The sequence below is a fragment of the Lithobates pipiens genome, unplaced genomic scaffold, assembly GCF_037356315.1.
Source record: "Lithobates pipiens isolate NorthernLeopardFrog02 unplaced genomic scaffold, aLitPip1_a1.2 Scaffold_13, whole genome shotgun sequence".
Lineage (NCBI taxonomy): Eukaryota > Metazoa > Chordata > Amphibia > Anura > Ranidae > Lithobates > Lithobates pipiens.
Window position 1 is genome coordinate 473,919,882 of NW_027507718.1, and position 14,079 is coordinate 473,933,960.

General features: G+C 47.3%; 1 protein-coding gene across 1 annotated transcript in view; it reads left to right on the forward strand.

The window, feature by feature from the left end:
• POLN (DNA polymerase nu) overlaps positions 1–14,079 on the forward strand; it is a 307,936-nt gene that overhangs the window by 138,118 nt on the left and 155,739 nt on the right. Inside the window, exons 11-12 of the mRNA XM_077478450.1 lie at positions 5,552–5,605; positions 6,995–7,060. Coding sequence (XP_077334576.1) covers positions 5,552–5,605; positions 6,995–7,060 — 120 coding nt within the window. The remainder of the gene's footprint in view (positions 1–5,551; positions 5,606–6,994; positions 7,061–14,079) is intronic.

Below are 14,079 nucleotides of genomic sequence, written 5' to 3' on the forward strand. Positions count from 1 at the left end.
CCATGGTTGGGAGGTGCACGGGGAGGGGGGAGGGAGGGGACGCCTGTTGCGACCCATGGGTTATGGTGTTTGGGTTTGTTTATGTTCTGTTTTATTAATTTGGTTGGTTTGGGAAGACATGTGTGGGTTATATATGTGGGCTGTTTATCTGCTATGCTGTGGAGGATCCTGATCGACTGGTGGAACGGAGATCATGGCTGATTTGACAGTTCTGTCTTGGAACGTCCGTGGCCTCAATTCCGCCGTGAAGCATTCCCTGGTATTTAAATTTGTGCAAAGATACACTCCCAAGGTTTGCATCTTCCAAGAAACGCATCTCACTGGTTCCAAGATTTTGGGTTTGAAGAAGGCGTGGGTGGGAGCGCATTATCATGCCTCCTACTCTACCTATGCCAGAGGTGTTAGTGTGTTAGTGCACAGGTCCCTTGATTTCCGACCCTTGCTGATCAAAACGGATCCGGAGGGTCGGTATGTATTGATTCATGCGCTGATTGCTGGCATCCCCTTTGTTATTGTGGGCTTGTACTTGCCCCCCCCGGCAGATAGTGCCCTGCTTTATACTGTGATGAGGGTGGTGGCCCAGCTGGGGGTGGAGAGAGTGTTATTGGTTGGGGATTTCAATTTAGTTATGTCTAATACCTTAGATAGGCTTCATCCCTCCCCTGGGTCCAGTAGTGGCCTGTCCAACTGGGCCTCTACATTTGGGTTAACGGACCTATGGAGGCACTTCCACCCTTCTGATGCACAGTTCACCTGCCTATCCGCCACCTATAGGACGCTGTCTCGGTTGGATATGGCTTTTGCGTCCTCCGCTGTGCTACGGGAGACGGTCTCTGCGGAGATCCTCTCTCGGGGTATATCGGACCATGCTCCCTTGTTGGTGTCGGTTGGCGGGGGTAGGGCGCCGGGCCCGAGATTGTGGAGGCTGTCGAAGTACTGGATTGAGGAGGTGGGTATTCGGGAGGAGATCCCAGAGGCGCTGTGCGACTTCTGGTTGCATAATGAGGGGTCGGTTGACCCCCTATGTGTCTGGGATGCCTTCAAGGCCTGGGTTAGGGGCGAATATATGCGTAGGATTGCTAAGAGAAAGAGGGAATACGTGCAGTCTCTGCGGCGATTGGAGGACCGGGCGCGGGATCTGGAGGTGGGGTTTGTCGCCGACCCGCAGCCTAATAATTACTCCCTTTGGCAGGGTGCCCTTCGGGAGTTGTCGCTGCTCAGGATTGACCTGACCAAGAAGTCCATGCTATCCAGTGCCCAGAGGGTGTTCGAATATGGAGATAAAAACGGGCGGCTCCTGGCCTGGCTGGCCAGGGGACAGTGCCCGGTGACCCACATCGGGCGCTTGAGGGATGCCGGGGGAGCCCCCCTGACCACCCCTGAGGCGATTAATGAGCGATTTCTGCACTATTATCGGGGACTGTACTCCTCTAGGGTCGGTTACTCGGAGGCGGAGTTGGCTGGGTTCTTGGATGGGGTGGACATCCCATGCCTGAGCCCGGCTCGGCGGGAAGACCTGGAGCGTGATATTTCTCTTGAGGAGGTGCAGATGGCGATGGGGTGTATGCAGGCGGGTAAGGCCCCGGGACCGGATGGTCTCCCAATCGAATTTTATTCTGCGCATCAGGAATTGTTGGCCCCGAGGTTGGTTTCCCTTTTTTCCCAGTTTGCGGATTTGGGCGCTCTCCCGGAGTCCATGTCCGAGGCGGTGGTGGTGTTGGTGCCCAAACCTGGTAAGGACCCTGAGGACTGTGCGGCTTATCGGCCCATCTCACTGCTTAATGCTGATGCTAAGCTGCTGGCCAAAATCTTGGCATGCCGGTTGATGCAGGTCCTGGGGGACCTTGTCCACCGGGACCAGACGGGGTTCATGCCGGGGAAGGGCACTGATATCAACATTCGCAGGCTCTTTCTTAACTTGGACATGTCTCATGACAACATGGGTACTCGAGTCATAGCCTCTCTGGACGCAGAGAAGGCTTTTGATTCGGTGGAGTGGGCCTACCTCTGGGAAGTGCTCCGGAGGTTCGGGCTAGGTCCTAAATTTCTAGGTTGGTTACGGTTGCTTTATGGGAGTCCGAGGGCCAGGATTCGCACAAATGACACCCTCTCGGATTTTTTTCTCCTCCAGAGGGGCACCAGGCAGGGGTGCCCGTTGTCACCCAGCCTGTTTGCTTTGGCGCTTGAGCCCTTGGCGATTTCAATTAGAGACTCGGTGGCGGTTAAGGGTCTTCGTGTGGGCCCTCTGGAGGAGAAAATATCGCTTTATGCTGATGATGCCCTGTTGTATCTGGAGGATGCGGGGGCCTCGCTGCAGGCTGCCCTAGCTATTTTTACCGAGTTTGGCAGATATTCGGGCATCCAGATCAACTGGTCTAAGTCTGTCTTATTCCCTCTGGACTCACGGGCGAGGGCGGTGCAGACACCATCCCCGCTGGTTTGGGTAGAAGAGTTTAAATATCTGGGAGTGTTGGTCGCGAGGGAGATTCGGACGTTTCGCCGGCTTAACCTTCAACCCCTGGTGGCGAAATTTAAGGACCATTGTGTTAAGTGGAAAGATTTACCCCTGTCCCTACTGGGTCGGATTAATATTTTTAAGATGATGTTCCTCCCGCGCTTTTTGTACATGTTCCGCAACTGCCCGGTGTGGCTCCCTAGCTCCTTTTTTAGAGAGCTGGAGGGATATCTGAGCACTTTTCTGTGGAGTGGCAGGGCCCCCAGACTGGCTAGAGCTACCCTGCAGCTGCCGGTCAGGTGCGGGGGCTTGGCTTTGCCGAACTTGCAGGTGTATTATTGGGCGGCGATTTTAGTGTCGGTGCGATGGTGGTTTGAACAGTCGGGGGATAATGCGGCGGTGGGACTGGAGGCGGCGGCCTTGGGTTCTATGCGAGAGCTCGGGAATCTGGGGTACAGGGGTCCCAGGGCGTATCGTTCTCTTCCGTCGGCTACTGCGACGACCCTGCGGGCCTGGGCGGTGGCCAGAAAGCGTTTTCTTCGTGAAGATCGATACTCGCCCTTTATTCCGTTGTGGGGTAATCCGAGTCTCCCCCACTTCCAGTCGATTCCGGACCCGCAGCTGTGGGCCCGTTATAATATTCGGATACTGCCCTTTAGGAGCTTAGTGGACAGATCGGGGCTTCCTGGGTTTATGCTGTTTCGTTACTACCAATTGCGACATGCGGCCAGGGCACAGTTTCCCGGGCCTATTGTGCTGTGTGCGGACCCTGTAGAAGATGCCCTGGCGCAGGAAACTCTCACTAAGACCCTTACCACGTTGTATCAGGTTCTGCTGCGCTCCGATTCCCCTAGGATGAATACCCTCTGGGATAAGTGGCGGGCGGACATCCCTGGTTTGGATAGGCAGGATTGGGAGGAGTGTTTCGAGGATGGGTCCCGGCTGCTGATCTCCTCTAGGGACCGGTTGATACACACAAAATTTTTACACCGCGTATACTTTACGCCGCAGAGGCTGCACAGAATGTATCCCCATCGGTCCCCGGAATGCCCCAGGTGTCATTACCCTGAAGGCACATTTCTGCACATGTTTTGGGACTGCCCCCGAATTGCTCGGTTTTGGAGGGATGTTTTTGACTGTATAAACATTCGCCTGCAACTGACGATTCCTATGACGCCTGAGTTCGCCCTCCTGGGGATTCAGGATGATGAACAGCGTCCTCGGTACAGTAAGCTGTTGCTCTCCCTCCTGGTGTTCTACGCCCGGAGGGAGATCCTTCGGCATTGGATATCATCCTCTCCCCCTACGGTGGAGCTGTGGGATGCGGCGGTTAATGCTGTCCTCCCCCTATACAAATTGACTTATCTGGTTAGAGGGTGCCCGCAGAAGTTTGACTGGGTATGGTTACCTTGGGTGGAACAGTTTTGATTTCTTGAAATGTTGCGGTTGAGCCTCCCCTCCCCTCCCCCCCCCACCCCCCCCCCCCCTCGCCCCCCACTCCCCCCCCCCCTCGTCCCCCACTCCCCCCCCCTCGTCCCCCTCTTCCCCCCCCCTTTTTTTTTTTTTTTTCTTTTTTCTCTTTTTTTCCCTCCGCACTGGTATTTTTGGTAGGGGTATGTGGGGGATTTGCATGTGAGCTTGCTGTATGGACACACTCCTTTTTCTTTTTCATGTGCAATTTTGCTGTTCTGGCTCATTTGTTATGTCATGGTATTCTTGGATTACTTCTGTGCTGTACCAGTCTGCTGAGATGTATGCATATTGCTTGTTATGTTCTGTCTTCTCAATAAAACCAACCGTGTTGTTAAAAAAAAAAAAGTTTAAGTGGTGTTGTGTGCCTCCAGCACAGTATACACCTGTATCTACCCTTTATTGCTGTTTTTCTCTAATTAAGGCATCTGCAGGAGTTAGTGGGTGTTGTGTGCCTCCAGCACAATATACACCTGTATCTACCCTTTATTGCTGGTGTTCTCTAATACAGGCATCTGCAGGAGTTAGTGAGTGTTGTGTGCCTCCAGCACAGTACAGTATACACCTGTATCTACCCTTTATTTCTGGTGTTCTGTAATACAGGCATCTGCAGGAGTTAAAGTGGGTGTTTTGTGCCTCCAGCACAGTATACACCTGAAGATACCCCTTATTGCTGGTGTTGTCTGTTGCATATCTTGCATATTAGCTTTTAAAATTAGCACTTTTGATTTCGAACGTTCGAGTCCCATAGACTTTAATAGGGTTCTAAACTTCGTACGAATTTTAGGCCCTTTCGCAGGTTCTGATGTGAACAGAACGGGGGGGGGAAGGTGTTCGGCTCATCCCTATATCCACTAGTAGCGCAACTTTTTTCTTACACGTTAAGGAATTTACAATAAGTGAATAATCACAATTCTACTGTGATATAAGCGTGGTGAAAAGTAATTTAAATATTATATTATTTTTGGGTGTAAATATTTAGTGCTAATTGGATAATCAACAATTAACAATATTTGTGTATATTCAGCCAGAATAATCCTGGGAAACCTGTGCAATAGGACCATAGAATACAAATATCAATTTTAAAATCATGAATTAACTAAATAAATAAAAGAATGCCAGAATGCCAGAGTGACTTACCCTGAGGTGGTCTCCAGTGTTTAGTTTACATTCCTTGCAGTGCAAAGTAAGGGCGCATGACCCTAAGTAGAATGTGCTAATGATAAATAATACATTTTATGTTGGTTTTTGAGACTATATAAATGATTAATAATCAGTTATGAAGCAATTAAGATCCAGTTCAACATTTAACCCTAAAATGATAACTATAGACCCTACATTTCTTTGTAAGTGGGCAAACTTACAAAATCTACAGGGTATCAAATAATTATTTTCCCCACTGTGTGTGCGCGTGTGTGTGTGTATGTATGTATGTATATATATATATATATATATATATATATATATATATATATATACATTTTTGGGGATTTGGTGAGCTGTGCTTGGATAATATATGAGAAAGGGTTTTGTAAACTGATGTATTTTGTTTTGTGATGATTTTGTTTTAGATGGCTTCTGTATCTGAAAATAACTATTACTTATAATTATATTTTTCTTTTTAAGATACAGAAGATAAAATCAACATTTGTAGATGGACTTTCAACCTGTATGACCAAGGTAGATAACAAAAAAATAATCTGACCCAAAATGCACAGTTGTGTTTTTACTCACTGATGGTATGTTTTCTGACTTCTATAATTATATATTATTATTATTATTTTTTCTTTTTTTACTGTTTTATAGGTCTGACATACATGCTGTATGATTTATCTTTCAAGCTGGCTACACTATACAATTTCTATACAACTTTCCTTTACATGACCAAAATCCTATAATATGAGGTCAAACCTAAACACTTCCAAATTGTATGCAATCAGGCAGGCCCTATGCATTACATAGTTGAATGTAAATCTAAAGGAATTTGAACAACAAAAATTGTATAGTGTGCATCCAGCTTTGGGTTTATTAGCTGTAACATCATAGATTAATAGCTCCCTGCCATTATAGATGGAATACAATCATTAATAACTTCCTGCCATTATTGATGCGATACAATCAGATTCATGCATCCCTATACCTTTTACATTATATGCTCTTGAAAGTGCTTTTTTATCAAACTTCAGACTTCTCTTGAAACAATTACAAATATTCCCGTTAACGTTTTTTTTTTTTCATACTGCCATTGACTCAAATTCTTGCTGTTAATTTCTTTTCTTAGCTGATAGGCATACAGGAGAGTCTGGGTCAGTCACTGACATAATTATGAGGAGATGATTTCTGTCAATTGCATCTTGGAAGCACATGTCAAGGAATTCCATGCATCTTTTTCAACAGTTCTTAGCTGACAACAAGTGCAATGTGGGGCAGGGTGTAAATGCCTTTTAAAAATGTTTCCCCATTAATATTGTTAATATTTCAATGTTTCCAAATGCAAATATCACTGATATAGTACATCAATATGTATATCACTGATCCCAGCGCTCAATGGAAAACTACCTAATAAAGCTGCTGTTATAATCATAAATCGTATCCATACACATATATGGTAATAATATTCCGACCGAAGTCACAAACGATACCACTATATTAACAGCGCTACTAATAAATCCGATAATCCACCGGAGAATAAAATAAAATAAAACAAAACTTTATAACGATTAAAAAGGAATAGGAAAAGTCCATAAAATCCCAAAGCAGGTAATTCTTGAAGTGCAGATTAGTGCACCACGAAGTCCCCAGAGGAAAAAAGAAGAATCGTTTTAAACCAATTCACCAGACAGAAATAATGCATGACACTAGTCATGTATTATTTCAACCCCTCATCTTATTTCCCTTGGTGGTCCCACTGTGTTCTGTACTCAATGTGCACACATTGTTACCTTCATATTGTGAACTTTTTGCCACTAAACCATTTGCACATATCTTACAAGTTTGGACACTTGACACACATTTAGACAACCTGACCTGCACCTAAGAAAATACTAATAATACATTTATGTCTGCCAGGGTTGTGTTTCTCCCACCTGGAACCAGACAGGAACTGTAAGCGGCCGTCTCTCAGCAAAGCATCCTGTAAGTTGATGACAGTATGTGTTTCCTGTTTTTCTTAGAGAAATCCCTTTCTGCATTGTTATTGATTTCTTCAAAGACCAGCATTACATAGTAAAGGGAGTAATTTGATTTACAAAGGTTTCTCAGTTTATGAAGAGAGGTGCCCACTTTGCCTAGTTGTTTACACCACAGCCTAAGAATAGCAGACATTGGCCTAGAAGCAAGACTGGTTAGGACTGGGGGGGGGGGGGGGGCAGGCTTCACAGGCCCTTTAGTTTTGAAAAATGAGGACAACTACAGTGGGCTTCTTTCAGTGTGGCACATTATTAGGCTACAGTACAGCAGTAAGTGGTTGTAATATATGTCACTGGCCTATAGAACTATTTTATAATATATAGAGATTTACAGATGTAATTGTTACTACACTATTTTCTACACTATTGGTTTCCATAACACCTCCTAATTAGGGATGATCTGAACACCCCCCGGTTCAGTTTGCACCAGAACTTGCGAACGGACCGAAAATTTGCGTGAACTTTAGAACCCCGTTAAAGTCTATGGGACTCGAACGTTCAGAGTCAAAAGTGCTAATTTTAAAGGCTAATATGCAAGTTATTGTCCTAAAAATGGTTTGGGGACCTGGGTCCTGCCCCAGGGGACATGTATCAATGCAAAAGAAAGTTTTAAAAACTAAAGTTTTTTTGGGAGCACTGATTTTAATGATGCTTAAAGTGAAAAAAAAATTCAATATTCCTTTAAATATCGTACCTGAGGGGTGTCTATAGTATGCCTGTAAAGTGGCACGTGTTTCCTGTGCTTAGAACAGTCCCTGCACAAAATTACATTTTTAAAGGAATAAAAGTAATTTAAAACTGCTTACGGCAATATGGATGAAAATCAGTGAGACAAACGGCATGGGTACCCTCCCCCCCCCAGTCCATTACCAAGCCCTTAGGGTCTTGTATGGATATTAAGGGGAACCCCGCACCCAAATTAAAAAAAGGAAAGGCGTGGGGCCTCCAGGCCCTATATACTCTGAACAGCAGTATACAGGGGGTGCAAACAAGACAGGGACTGTAGGTTTTTTGTTAAGTAGAATCCGTTTATAATTTTGAACTGGTACATTTTTAAAGTGTAGCTCCAGCCAAAAAAATCAATTTTTAAGCTTTTTGGAAAACGTAAGGAAGGGTTATCACCCCTATAACATTTGTTTTGCTGTTTGTGCACCTCTTCAGAAGATTTCACCTCACTTTCTGTCCCAATGACAAATGTTTTTTGAAATTTTGGGGTTTTTTGTGAAACAAGGATTGGTGATAAAGCATTAGTGGAGAGCAGACACGTTTTTCCCATATCAATTTTTACAGGAGAGAATTTCCCTTCCTAGGGGTAGATTTCATCTCACTTCCTGTTGTCTCCTTCCATTTGCAAGTAGGAGTCGTTTGTAAGTTGGATGTTTGAAAGTACGGGCCTGCCCTATATGCTCTGCAGAAATTTGGTCCAAAGGTGTTGGTGTTGCCACAACACTGTAAGCCCTCACAGTTACTCTTGGGGGGCGCTGGAATGCCCTGCTGAGAACTATTATGTCAAGAATTGTAATTACATGTCATTGTTGAACAGTGGTAGAAAAATTGGGCCTTTTGTGGTGGTGGTGCCACAACATTGTAAGTCCTCAAAGTTACTCTTGGGGGGCGCTGGAACAGCCCCTGCTGTGAAATATTATATCAAGAACTGTAATTACATGCACCTGTTGAACAGGGGCAGACAAATTGGGCCTTAGGCACTGGTGCCACAAAACTACAACACCTCACAGAAAGTCTAGTTGGAGTATAGGAATGAGCCCTGCTGCAAAGTATTGCATCAAAAATTGTAATTACACGCCCCTGTTAAACAGGGGATTAAAAATTGGGCCTTAGACACTGGTTCTGGTGCCACAACACTGCAATCCCTCACAGATACTCTAGTTGGAGCATAGGAATGAGCCCTGCTGCAAAGTATTGCATCAAAAATTGTAATTACACGCCCCTGTTAAACAGGGGCTGAAAAATTGGGCCTTAGGCACTGGAGCTGGTACCACAACACTTCAACCCCTCACAGATACTCTAGTTGGAGTGCATGAATGAGCCCTGCTGCAAAGGAGGTCAGCCAGCCGAGCACTGGCATTATATGACCGGCGGAAATGCACAAGACTTTCCTGGCCTGCCTCAGGACATCCTGTAAGCCCGGGTACCTGCCCAAGAATCGCTGCATCATTAAGTTAAGGACATTAGCCAAACAGGGCACATGGGTCAGTTTTCCCTGCCGGAGGGCCGAGAGGAGGTTGGTGCCATTGTCTCAAACCGCCATTTATTGCTTAAGCTGGCGTGGCGTCAACCACCTCTCAGCCTGCCCCTGGAGAGCTGACAATCTCTGCCCCAGTGTGGCTCCTGTCCCCCAAGCACACCAGTGCAAGCACGGCGTGACATATTTTTGCCTGCATACGTGCGTAGCCCCTTGAACACCTACGGAGCACCGCTGGTTCCGAGGACAAAGCACAGGAAGAGGCCATGGAGGAAGAAGAAGAGGAGGGGTGGAGGAGAGAGGTGTGTCAGAATCACAAGTAGTAGTATTTTGGAGGCGTGGTGGCAGAACAACCTCCAACACTACTGCACCTTGTCCTGCATCCTTCCCAGCTGCCAGCAGAGTCACCCAAAGCGCCGTGAAAGATAGGTAACGTCCCTGTCCATGCCTGCTGAACCATGAGTCAGCAGTAATATGCACCTTACCGCTGACCGCCCTGTCCAGCGAGGCCAAGACATTGCCTTCCACATGCCGGTAGAGAGCCGGAATCATCTTCCGTGCGAAAAAGTGGCTTGTGGGAACCTGTCACTGAGGATCCGCACATTCCACAAACTCACGGACGGGGCAGAGTCTACCAACTGAAAAGGCAGCAGTTGAAGTGCTAGCAATTTAGCCAAGCTAGCATTCAACCGCTGGGCATGTGGATGGCTGGGAGTGAACTTCTTTTGGCAGTGCAGCAGTTGGGGCAGGGAAATTTGCATGGTAAAATTGGATGTCGGTGTACCGATAGAAGATTGCCCACAAGCACTTGGTTGTGACACACCTAATTCTACACCTTCATTCCTCTCAGTGCAGGTTTCAGAGAGGACTGAAGGTATAGTGGGGTTGGAAATCCCAGCTGATGAGGAGGTAACGAACAGGTCGACATATGTCTGGTCAAGCATGTGGTGCCCAAGCGGCTGATGTTTTGGCCACGTGAGATACGCTTGAGACATATGTTGCAAATAGGTGCGGTGCGATCTGATACACTCGTCTCAAAAAAGGCCCACACCAAAGAACGTTTGGAATAAAGCGCAGAGGCAGCGCCCTGCACATGCAGAGCTCTGCGGTGTGATGCAGTCGGTGTGCTGCCCTTAAGCTGGCCCCTGGTGGGCATCCTGCCTCCTCCTCTCTCCTATCAGGCACCCACATGGAGTTGGTGACCCCATCATCCCCTCCCTCCTCATCACTGGAGCAAACCTGGCAGTATGCTGCAGCTGTGAGAACATGACTGCCAGATTGCTGTCCTTCTTGGGCAACCCCTCTCTCTGGGCTCACGTTACTGCCTTCCTCTATATGGGTACCATCATTAGAGCCTTCAAAATGCTGGGCATCCTCCTGGAGCATGTACCCAACACTGTGGTCAAACAGTTTGGGGGACTTCTCAGGAGGACATGGTGGGGCTAGGGAAGGAGTGACTGATGCCATTGAACTGAAGGAAGAGGCCACGTTGGCAGCTGCTTTGCCAGACAAAGTATCCTGAGCCTGGGTGAGAGAGGATGAGGAGGATGAGGACGGCTTGGTTATCCACTCTACCAAGTCTTCGGCATGTTGCAGGTCAACCCGGCCAGCTGCCGAATAAAAGGACAAGCGTGTCCCATGGCCACGTTCTGATGAGGATGCACTGTGTCCACGGCCAGCACTGTTGCCCTCTAGACACAGAGCCTGCTTGCCCTCTTTTATTGGCTTGTGATTGTCTGCTTCTCCTTGTTGGTTTTCCTGGTTTTCCAGACATACTAATGGCCTGCAGGGAGATGTAGCTAGGACGTATATACTGATTATACTGCAGCTAGCAGAATCAACTGCCTGCCTGTAGTATTATTAGTATGAGAACACCAACAATTGTCTTCAGGTAGCTTTATGTGCACACTGTGCAGAGGACACAGTACACCAACTGTAAATACTGCAGCTGCCTGCCTGTGGTATAGGATCAGAAGAACACCAGCAATTGGGGTAGCTTTAAGTGCACACTGGGCAGAGTACACAGTACACCAACTGTAATTACTGCAGCTGCCTGCCTGTGGTATAGGATCAGAAGAAAGCCAGCAATTGGGGTAGCTTTATGTGCACACTGTGCAGAGTACTGTCAGAAACCATGAAACAGACTGAGACAGAAGTACAATCAAATCACACTTGTTTATTAATAAAAATAAAAAGGTAAATAGAAAAAAGCATAGTCGAGCATAGCCAGATCGGGTAGTCAGCCAGTCCAAAGTTCATTAACCAGATTGGGTAATCAGCCAGGCCGGAAGTCAGGGATCCAAGGAGAGCAACCGCACGCAGGATAAGAAGCCAGGTGGGATGTCAGCAAGCCAGTCTTGAAACAAACAGCAGGAGATGGTTCCCTGTGATGTGACCAACGCAAAGACAAATAAAAAAGTGAGTAGGAAGGCTTTAAATAGACAGGTCAGACGAGCATCATCGGGAACAGCTGGTAACTTTGGAAAGAGAAGAGAGCTGGCAATTAGCCGACATCTGAGCGGCCAGCCCAGAGGAGGAAGGGCTAAGCCAGCCCTGACAGTACCCCCCCAATAACCCCTCTCCCTTGGAGGGCCAACGGGCTTGAGGGGAAACCGTCTATGGAAATCGCGGAGGAGAACAGGGGCATGTACGTCAGAGGATGAAACCCAGGAGCGTTCCTCCGGACCGTACCCCTTCCAATGCACCAGGTACTGTATGCGCCCACGGAACCTACGGGAGTCAACAATGGATTGTACCTCATACTCCTCATGGTTCTCAACCAGAATAGGGTGAGGACGTGGCACCGAGGTGGTAAATCGGTTACAGACCAACGGTTTCAATAAGGAGACATGAAACACATTAGAGATGCGCATACTAGGAGGAAGGTCCAATGCGTAAGCTACTGGGTTAATCCTGCGAAGGATACGGAACGGCTCAATAAACCGAGGTGCAAACTTCAGTGAGGGAACACGAAGCCGGAGGTTGCGAGATGACAGCCAAACCCTGTCCCCAACCAGGTAGGAAGGCGCAGGCAGGCGTCTGTGGTCAGCATGGAGTCTGTACCTAACATTAGCATGACGCAAAGCCTCCTGGACGTGTACCCAAGTGGAACAAAGACCACGGAGATGCTCCACTAATGCAGGAATACTCTGCGGAACAAACAAGTCAGGCAACATGGAAGGTTGAAAACCATAATTCACCATAAATGGAGACAATCGGGAGGCAGAATTCAAGGCACTGTTGTGAGCAAACTCTGCCCAAGGTAATAGGTTAGACCAGTTGTTATGATGGTCAGAAATATAGCAACGTAGGAATTGCTCCAAGGACTGATTGGCTCATTCTGCGGCCCCATTAGCCTGCGGTGATACGCAAGCTGGATTCCCAACTGTGCACAAAAGGCTCACCAGAACCGGGAGACAAACTGACTGCCCCTATGTGAGACAATCACCGTGGGTAGCCCATGTAAGTGAAAGATCTCCCGAGCAAAAATGGAAGCCAGTTCCTTAGAGGTGGGCAACTTCTTAAGTGAAATACGACACATCTTTGAGAACCGGTCAACCACCATAAGGATAACAGTGTTGCCTTGGGAGTTGGGCAATTCCACAATGAAATCCATAGACAGGTGAGTCCAGGGCCTCTCTCCATTGGGTATGGGTTGTAGGAGGCCCACTGGAAGTTGTTGTGGAGTCTTACTCTGAGCACACACGGGACAGGCAGCTACGAAGGCAGTAACATCAGCCCGTAGACTAGGCCACCAGAATTGTTGGGAGATGGCCCAAATGAGTTGATTCTTCCCAGGATGGCTAGCTGCCTTCTGGAGCACTGCAGTACGGAGACTCTCTGGGACAAAGCAGCGTTCACAAGGTTTATCAGGAGTATGGACCTGAGCAGCAAGAGTTTTGTCACCCAAAGGAGAAGTAAGACTAGTAAGAACCGTAGCCAAGATACGATCAGGAGGAATCATAGGAACCGGAACCGACTCCGACTTGGAACTGGAGGAAAATTGTCATGGCAAGGCATCAGCCCTTACATTCTTAGTACCGGGTAAGAATGAGACAATGTAATTAAAGCTCGACAAGAAAAGAGCCCATCACGCCCTTCTGGGAGAGAGTCGCTTAGCCTCAGACAAGAATGTAAGATTCTTATGGTCAGTAAGAATAAGAACGGCACAGTGGTACCTTCAAGGAGATGTCTGCATTCTTTCAGGGCTAAAATGATCGTCAACAGCTCTCTGTCACCAATCTCATAATTGCACTCAGCAGGTGACAATTTCTTGGAAAAGTAGCCACACGGATGCATAGCGCTCTCAGAGTTAGGACGTTGAGACAGAAGGGCTCCAACTCCCATCTCAGAAGCATCAACTTCTAAGATAAAAGGCAACAGAGGATCAGGATGTGCCAACACAGGAGCAGAAACAAAGGCAGCCTTGAGAGTCTCAAAGGCTTTAATGGACTCCGGAGACCAACTCTGTGGGTTACCGTCCTCTCTGGTCATATCAGTCAGAGGCTTGACCAGAGACGAGAAGTTACGAATAAACTTCCGATAGTAGTTGGCAAAGCTCAGGAAACGCTGCAGAGGACGTAAACCCACGGGTCGAGGCCACTGTAGGACTGCCGACAGTTTCTCTGGGTCCATCGAAAAACCAGCAGTGGAAATTACATAACACGGGAATGTAACCTGTTTACAATGGAACTCACACTTCTCCAGTTTACAATAGAGATTGTTCTCTCTTAGTTTCTGAAGTACATGACAGACATCTGTGT